The sequence below is a fragment of the Lactuca saligna genome, chromosome 9 (genome assembly GCF_052625555.1).
Source record: "Lactuca saligna cultivar CGN05327 chromosome 9, ASM5262555v1, whole genome shotgun sequence".
NCBI lineage: Eukaryota > Viridiplantae > Streptophyta > Magnoliopsida > Asterales > Asteraceae > Lactuca > Lactuca saligna.
The window spans coordinates 165,858,958-165,868,639 of NC_136425.1; the positions used below are offsets into that span (position 1 = coordinate 165,858,958).

At 36.0% G+C, this 9,682-nt stretch overlaps 1 protein-coding gene across 1 annotated transcript; it reads right to left on the bottom strand.

The window, feature by feature from the left end:
- Positions 1-847: 847 nt before the first annotated feature.
- LOC145017403 (benzoate carboxyl methyltransferase-like) lies at positions 848-3,302 on the bottom strand. The gene is made up of 4 exons (XM_078975438.1): positions 3,220-3,302; positions 2,608-3,018; positions 1,510-1,764; positions 848-1,426 (listed from the first exon to the last, which is right to left on the bottom strand). Exons 1-4 carry the CDS (start codon positions 3,292-3,294, stop codon positions 1,049-1,051), a joined length of 1,119 nt encoding a protein of 372 aa, XP_078831564.1. The 5' UTR covers positions 3,295-3,302; the 3' UTR covers positions 848-1,048.
- Positions 3,303-9,682: the final 6,380 nt, after the last annotated feature.

Consider the following 9,682-nt stretch of genomic DNA (forward strand, 5'->3'; position numbering starts at 1 on the left):
ATACGGGATGGGATTCAAACTTTGTGTTTGATGGGAAATTTAGAGTCGTCCCTCTAATAGGAAGGATCGAGCGGGCAAGCCACTCGATACCTGATGAAGCCTTTATGTGGTGCAACTGGATCCCGTTCAAAGTGAACTGTTTTGTGTGGAGAGCAAGGTTGGATTGGATTCCATCAGTGAACACCCTTATTACGCGAGGAGTATAGATACATACATTAAACTGCAACGCTTGTATCTCAGATACAGAGTCCACAGATCATATGCTGATCACTTGCCCGTTTGCAGTTACAATTTGGAACCGGAAATGGAATTGGTGTGGTATCATGCCTCGCCAACTATCCGGGGATCTTAAACTTTGCAGCAGAGTGTAGCTAGACATCCCCCAAAAAAGAGGAGAGCAATTAACATAATCATTTTTGGTACATTATGGTATATGTGGAAAACAAGAAATGATAGAATCTTCAACTTAAGATTTATCAACCCAGATCTGGTGTTTGAAGGAGTAAAATACATGGTTTATGCATGGATTAAACATAGATATGGGAAAGGAAATTCTATATGGGGTGAATGGACAAAATCCCCTTTCCTTTTTATGTAATATAATGTAATATGTGAGTCTCACTAGTGACTTGCTAGTGAGTGTCTTACAATAAAATTGTCGGTTCCAAAAAAAAAAAAAAAAAAAAAAAAAAAAACTAAATGTGATGATTGAGGTGCTTAATGACAGTGAACAAAAGGTGAGCAACATCGGAAATGTATATAATTATGAATATGTATACAAATATGCATCAGCTACACACATTTTACAAGGAAAACTTATTATACATAGATTTTTTTTAACGGCGAATACATTAGAACTAGCAAGATACTAGCATAAAACAAAGATACAAATAGAATTACTGAATACAAGCATAGTTTCGTTTATTATACATGGATAACACTCCAATTAATATGAAGCCAACAAATTACAGACACAGTTGTGCATTTATTGAAAACATAGCAATAAGCAAACTTGAAACAGCAAAGAGATTTTGAGCACACGAATAGTTTATTTTTTTGACAATGAAATGACAAGACTAAAGTGTCCTGTATTCTTTTTAGCTAGATGTAACGCCACATGCTTTGCATACCTTTTAAATAGGACATCCATAATGGAATTTCCAAAATGAGACGTCAAAAATGGTTCCACAGCAGCTCTAATGGCTTTTGCTGTCTTTTTCCCATAGATATGGCTTGGCTCATTAAAATCTTTTGCATTTGCATCATCATCATCATTCGTCTTGATTGGATACCAGTTGACTTGAAAAACATTCAAGGTGTCAAGAGAGAACGACCCTTCATTTCTAATAATATTCCTAACTTCATCCTCGTATGGAGTATAGTATGGCATATTGAATGAGCTCAAATCTGATTCTTGGATCAATCCCTATGGAATTTGGTTAAGCAAATACCAATAGTTAGTAGTTGAAAGGAATCTGTATACGTATGGAGAACAAGAGAACCTTATACCTCTTTTAGCAAATCTAGAAGTGATAGCCCTAGTAGATGCCAAAGATAGATACAATCATCACAGGTTGGGTCAGCCATACTCCGACCAAGAAAAGTTAATACCATGCATCCACCTCGTACTATTTCCTGAGAGCGTACCTGTAAAAAGTTTCTAAAGTCGTTCTGAAATTGCTTTTCGTATGCTTCAAACACATTTGGGGGACTTGATTTGGCGATGTATATATTCGTTGTGTTGTTTTCAATACCTTCAGGTGCCTGTATCACATATCACATCAACAAATGAACCATATAATTTATATATCTTCAAGAGTACATGATAACATAACTTGGATCTTATTTGGTTCTTGTGGCATGCACGTACCCCGGAAACTATGAATTTTTTATCAGACCTAAAACTAAACCAAAGGATCTAATAAGGGAAAATGGCTTGTAACCAATAAAGTTTTCAAACCGTTCAAAAAATCCCAATTATTTTTTGTCTGTTCAAAATGTTAAACTCATTGGGTTTTTATGAACACACAAAACATGATTGAGGTTTTTTGAACGGTTTTAAAACTTTGTTGGTCTTACAAGACATTTTCCCAATATGGTGACTTCCGTAGAATTGAATAAAAATGTAAAATAGTTGAGCTTTTTTAGACAAATGTTAAGTTTGTTGGGTTTTTTCTGAACAAACAAAACATGATTGAGTTTTTTGAACGGTTTGGAAACTTCGTTGGACTTGTAAGTCATTTTCCCATCTAATAACCAGATAAACTTTTATCTGGATCTATCTTTGATTTAATGTTTTATTGAAATATGGAAAATATGAATTTACGGGTTTTGTATTATTTGATTTTTGTCAATATTTTTGCCAAAACCAACTTTTTTTTTTTTTTTTTTTTTTTTTTTTGTAGCAACCAGATAGTATCCAGCAGCAAAACAATTCCAAATTTTCCAAAAACAACTAACACGAGTTGAATTAGTTGTTAAATATAGTCCTTTGCCTTCAAATGATTGGAAAAGTTTATTTACAAAGGGTGAGAGAGCTAGTAATATATAACTTTTTACATAAAGTACAGATGAATAAATGTACAATAAGTTAGATATTACGCGAACCTGAGAAAGCCAATGAAGACAGTAAGAGGAGTGAACAAGGTGCATGCTTTGGTCTGGAAAGAGTCTGCCATAAAATGAACCAGGGGTAGCTGAAACAAAACAATGGCCAGAATGTTCTCCCTGATCCTTCTTAAGGTTTGAATAGAAGTTGGGTATCATTTTGATAATGGTATTGAAATCATTTCCGAAAAGGTCATTTAAGTAAAATTCAAACTGTGGTGCTTTTTGATTATTTTCTTCACACAGCTTGTTGACTATATCGATAATGTTGGATGCAACCAATAGTGAATTTACACTAGAGGAGCATCCCATATCTGCTATCTTGACACACTGACTGAAGATGATGCCAAGATCAGCCATATTCTTGATTGCAAGATTTAAAACTGAAAGAGCTTTCCTTGTCACAGATTCCTGGAAAGAAAATAAGAATACAATAACCTCAGACTCATGCATGCATGTTTAACTTATTAGGACACTTCTTTAGTTAGTTGCTTTATGTACATTGCATCGGCCTCAATATATAAACCCATATTTGTATGTATACGATGTAGGAGAATCTAAAACAACCATATTTCAATATGTATATACGTAATCAAGAAGAGTAAGAGAGACCTGAAGAAGCGAGTTACGGGCATAGCTTAATTCTCCATTGCCAGTATTCATATGTAAGATATTTTTTCCTTCCATGGTTCTCTTTCTTTTGTATTTGTTTTGCAGCTGCCTTGCCTTCGTGCTATTCATTTATATAGGCCTACAAATCCACCACTCGTGATTAAGACATATAAACCACTATTCACATTTTTTTTTTTTTTTTTCCATATTTCGAAAGGAGAAATCTATTTGCACAATAAGAATTCTTTTTACACTAATAATTATTAGCTAATTATGACATGATGTGCCGTTACTTTTCAATCTTGTTAATTTGTTTTTAAAAACTTATTCTATTATTTATTTATTTTAACTTTTAAAATTCTTTTTGTTTCATATAGACGTGATATTTTGTTTATAATTAATTTGTGGGGTTTTTTAAATGCTACCCTTTGTTTGAAGAAGTCATTCAACTAATTCTGTTCCCAATCCTATATTGAAATGGATAAATAGGATTATCCTTTTTTTAATTAAAAAGGTTTCAAATTTATGATAAACTATCGCTGAAAAGCTTCTATTACGTTTTTCTATCATAATTAGCAATGTCACTTAAAATATTTTTATAAAATATAAAACTTAATAAGAACTTGAATCAAGCGAACACAGATACCATTGTTTATGTGGGTTCATTTAAATAACACCCAATTTCTTTATCACGTCCATTAATGAACATAAACGAATATTTTGGCATATTATATAATTCACGAACGGTTTTTTTTTTTTTTTTTTTTTTTTTTTTTTGGAACGTCAAAATTTTATTAAAAAATAAAAACTAGCAAGGAGCTTGGAAAAGATTACATGAGAAAAGTAGCAAGAGAGGAGTTATGAAACCACTTCGTCCCATTTAACCTTACCCTACTACATCGATTGGAAATCCAAAATAATGATTTCTTAACAACATCATCAAAAATACCCGACTTTTTTTGGTAAAACCGTTCCAAAAACAATCATATTACGAAAACTCCATAAGCACCAAAAGGAAGTAATAATGACCGCATCAAACGCCTTTCTTTGACCTCTTTCACACCATCCGACCAATTAAGTAGGGCTTGCACCGAAAACTAGGAGGGAAGAGAAACCCCCCCAACATATAGCCACCCTACCCCAAATATCTCGTAGTTCATGGCAACCAAAGAAAATATGATCTATAGTCTCGGCTGCAACAATGCAAATAGGGCACATAATAGACCGGACCAGAACACCTCTACTCGATAACCTCTCACTCGTAGGAATACTAGAAAGCTTAATTCTCCAAACAATAATATTGAGCTTAATAGGAACCCAATTATTCCACCAAGTGCCCCTGTCGCCCAAAGGCACCAGACCACTATCTAAAGCATACCTTACCAAAGAAACAGAAAAAGAATCGGAACTTTCAAGAGACCAACCCAATGTATCCGAGACCTCCTTTAGTTCTACCCCCTGCGCCACTTCCAAGAAAGACGTCCATTGAGTTTCTTCAATCCCGCCTCTAGGCATTCGCCTAAGATTATCTGTATTCCACCCAATTAAGTAACGATCCGTGACATTAGCTGAACGGTTCATATCCAAAGCAAAGACTCGATGAAAGGAAATCGAAAGAGGATTATTGCCTCGCCACTTATCATGCCAAAAGGAAGTAAACGCCCCATCACCAATTCTAACCGGAGCTAGGTTATGGAAGTCAAAGCCCTTATCTTTAAGATTATTTACAATCTTTGTAATACCATTCCAGGGTCCCATCAACTATCTCCTTGGAAGCAGAGAACTATTATTATCCCCCAAACTGATGAGAATTGTTATCGAGAATTTAGAAAAGTAAAGATAGATTTGAATGATTTAAGATGAAGAACACCGAGAGTAAATATTAACAGATCTTATATTGATAAAGTCTGATTACAATGTTAAGCAGAAGTGAGTTCAAGTATCGAACTACAACTTCTAGCCTAAGTCCCTATTTATAGGGAACAATCAAAAAGTATACTAAGTCTATACATTATAACTTGGCACAAAAGATGACTTAGTAAAATAACACAAAATTCGAAACTATACAAAACACTCTATTCGACTTTTACAATACACATCAACATTCTCCCCCTTTGTAAACAGTCGATACAATTAAACTCATAAGCTTTTGAATTGCAGAGTGAATTGCCTTTCGCACCTCTCCATACCAGGAGATCACCTTCTTCAAATCCTTCTTGCCTCCTTCGTTGTTTTTCTTGCAATTGTTCATACGTACAATGAAGTGCGTATATTGCGAAGAATTATATCTTTCAATCTCTGAGACCTTGAACAAAAATTTCTTCGGATTACCTTTTGTTTCTCTGCCTGAAAACACCATACCAAATGGTTTTAAGCAAATTTCTCCAACAGCATACTTTGACAAAGCAGATTGTGTCAAAGTCTCCTCCCATGGAACTTTCACTTCCCTTCCCACAACATGTGCTAATTCAACATCAGTAAGGACTAGACAATCGAAGTAATTGTCTATGAAATTCTTCACATGTGCGAAGCCAGCTTTGAACACATCTGTATCAGAGCCTTTGAGATTGTTTTCTTCCATATGTTTCAAAATCAGTGCTACTTGAATCAAGTCATTGCAATTCATCAAAGGAAAGTCAGCAACTGTGAAGTCATATTGTTTGTTGTCAGCTCTGATAACAAAGTATCTGAAATTCTGTAACATCTCTTCAAACATAATATCTTTCTTTATCGTCACAACCTTCTCGATCTTCATTGACGACCAAACTTCATCAGGATTCTTCCCCAAGACAGCATGAAATCTGATTTTCATTTGAGTATAATCATTCGGATTATCAAATTTCTCACTGATCTTGTATTGTGCATTGATGAATAGCATTTCATTAATGGGGAAGTCCAACTGGCAGTGATCTGAGTTCGCAATATCATAACTTCTCTTCGGCTTTTTCTCGAACTCATACATCTCCCTACACACAACTTTTGACTCTATGGTTTCGTAAGAGTAAAGTTTTGCAGGATCTCCTTTGTTCATGGAGGGAGGATCACTTGCCCGTTGCCTCATAATGCTCTGGACTTGCCTCATCTTCTCCATCTCAGCCTCAGCCTCTGCTTTCAACTCTTCTTTTGATTTTTCATATAAAATTCCTTTTCCTCTTCCTACAACATCATGTTGGGGTTTTGAGCTTGAACCACCTTCATTTCTTCCAATAACAATACCCTTGGTAATTGTTCTTGTGGTGATTGTTGTTGCAGAAATCGGCTTTGAAGGAATCGGAAGAGTAGCAACAAGCTGAGTCGATATCACTTTTCCCACAGTTTTCGCATCCTCTTCTTTGCTTCGTCTTTCTTCTCCCCCTTGCACCCCTGTGGAAACAGGCGGAGCACTCTTTGGAAGTAAAGAAGTGAAATTTGTTAGTGGAGTAAGGGCTTTGTGAATAGCTTGTTCTAAAGTATTAATCTTTAGAGAGAAGAATTCTGGAGTAAGAATTTGAGAGGAGGAAGAATGCGAAAGAGCTGTTTTTAGATCAGTGACCAACTGGATGAGCTGATCAAATTTCATCATTATTTCTGCTTTATGATCGGCAAGAACAGGAATATTATGCAGCTTTTGAAGCTGAGAAGAAATATACATAATTTGCAGTTGAACTGCGTCTTGTTTGTTGTAAACATCGTGAAGATCCTTCGCAAGTTCAGACTTAAACTCCTAAATTTTGAAGTTGACGTCTTCACGAACCTTTTTAACATCTTGTACAAAAAGAACATGACGTTCTTTTGTAACTGCGCGAAGATCTTGAACTACAGAATTAAAATTATTTCCTTGAGACATAATTCTGAGCTCATTGTTTTTATCAGATTGAGCAATTTTCTCCATTATTCGTTTTTCTGCTCCTTTGATCATGATATCAACCTCCATGGCAGATATTGACGACATTCAACCTGTCAGCCTGTGATTGAATAATGGTCTTCAACTTTTGATTCAGTATTTTAAACTGTTTTCCTGTCATCAGCATATGATCAGGAATATCTTCTTCATCTGAATCAAAAGGAATATCATCAAGTATCCTACCAAAAGCACCTCCTTCGAATTCTGGATCAGACATTGGTTGCGAAGGTTGCGAAGGTTGAGGATTTTCTGGTGATTGTGAAGGAAAAAGTGTGGTGAAAGGGTTTTGAAGAGCATGGTCAATAATGTTTGAAGTGGTAGATAAAGTGGTAACAAGTAAGGAAATGGGTAAAGTTGTTTGAATGGATGGTGCAACACTCAGGATAGGTGCCCCCGTATCAGATACGTTGACAACCATATCAGAAATAGGAACCTCCTCAGTAACTGATTTGGTAAGAACTATTTCGAGTGGTTTGGTTTGGGAGGTAGTGGTAGAAATTTGCGAAGTGGGAATGATAGGTAAAGAAATAGGTACCATTGTGGTGACAGGTGGAGTTTCTCGGACAATTTCTTCTTCAGATGATTCATTACGAATGACCATCTTCCTTCGCTTTACCATTGTACGTTGCATGTTTTTCACAACGTCTTCAGCTCGTTGTCGCTTCTTTGTGGGAGATACTGGGGCTGGAATATTGCGAACAGTAACACCTTTACAACTCACTTCCGCTTTGCGAATCTGCTTCAATACCCCAGACTTGGAAGGTAAGAGTTCCTTCTTCGACTTCTTGGAAGGTTCCTCCGTTGAGATGACTTCAGCTGGTACTAATGATGATGAACCCTTCGCAAGTTTCTTGCTAGCCTTCTTTGTTTTAGATGGAGTTGAAACATCTAATAAAACTCCAGTTGGCTCATCTGTATCAACAGTTCGCAAATATCTCACCAAAATTTTGTGGGTGGGAGAGACTTTGCGAAGCATCACGTCTGGAATACGAGCCATATGTGTAAAGATCGCTTCATCATCTTCTACAACTTTGGGAAATTGATAGAAAGAAAATTCAGCAACTTCAACATTTGACAGCATCGAAATTTCTTCTTTTTCATACACGTGTTCAAGAATTAAACTCCAATATCTTGCACACGAAATTCCCTTCTCCAGATTTGTATGTTCTAGACTTTTGACAAATTCCTTCCATAGTTGTGTTGCGTAATCAACACTAATGTCATAGTATATACCCATCACCATGGCATATACTTCCATTCTTCCTCTATCCAACCCAACGACTCTGCCTGTAACTCTGTAAGACATCGGAGAAAGATTCCAAAAAGAAAATTCCACATACACGGTAACCCAGATTTTCTAAAATCACTGATTTTTGTTAACTCCGGTTAATGCCCCATTTCGTTAAACAATTGAATAACCTGGGAGTTGACAGGTTTGATAAAGGGAGGGTTGTTTGGAATTTGTAGAATTTCCACAAAGAAGTTCTTCGACAGTTTAACTCGTTTGTTGTTGATTAGATTGAAAGTAATCACATCCGCTGTGTGATTTTATGAAGCCGTGGAAGCAGCACGCGATAACCACACCATTGGAACCGGAGATGAACGGAACATGGCAGTTGCTAAAGAAGATCGTTTCAAAGCAACAATCAGCATTTTCAACCCTTCTGGATAAGCGGAAACTTTCGGATCCACTTGGTAGTTAGTGCTTTGAATCTTCATCAGAGACTGAGAAAGAACCTCACCAGTGTTGGAAGTAGTGGCCGCCATTGTTAGGGTTTGGGAAAAGAAAGTGAAAGTTTGTATCAAGGTTGAATCTTGTAAGTGTTTGTGAGAGTTCTTGTTTGCGTAACCGTAACTAGTGTTCTTTAACCCCCTTTTATAGGTTGCTCAAAATTGATTTGAAATTGAAGCGGGATACATTTAATGTTATCCGACGTGGCACCTTGAAAGTCGAATCATGACTGCAAAAGGTAACAACATTCCAAAAAGTAATTGTCACATCTCCTTGAAAACCGGACAAAATACCAACGATTTTGAGTATACAGCCTGTCAAGTATCCGTTATAGAATAGTAACCGATAAAACCCTTCGCATGGAAGCAAGGCTCATTCACTTTTGGGATTTAAAGTGAATTCATATGCCAGACTTGCGAAATCATCAGTCTGAGTTGGTTGTACTCAAAACCTCAAGGATTTCGTGTGTGCATTGTTCCAAACGAAATAAGATAAGAAACAAAGATATTTGGAATGTGGTGATGTCAATAATTCAAATTGACATGAATGCATTAAAACCCCGGGCAAAGGTTACTTCATTAATTATCAAGAGAGATATTCAACTGCTTGTATAGTTTCACGTGAAGTACAATCGAATACTTATAGAAAAGTATCGAAGGGCTTCTTTTTTAACAGTCATTGTGGATGGGTTTGAAATTTCATTACATATTAACCTTAACATAAGGTGAGAAAGTGTAAATGAAATTACTTGTTTGACCAGTGTAGTCAGTGACAAGTTGGTTTTGGAAAATATTTATCATGACAAGAATTTGCGAATGAAACTTTCATTGAAATCATATTCAAATGAA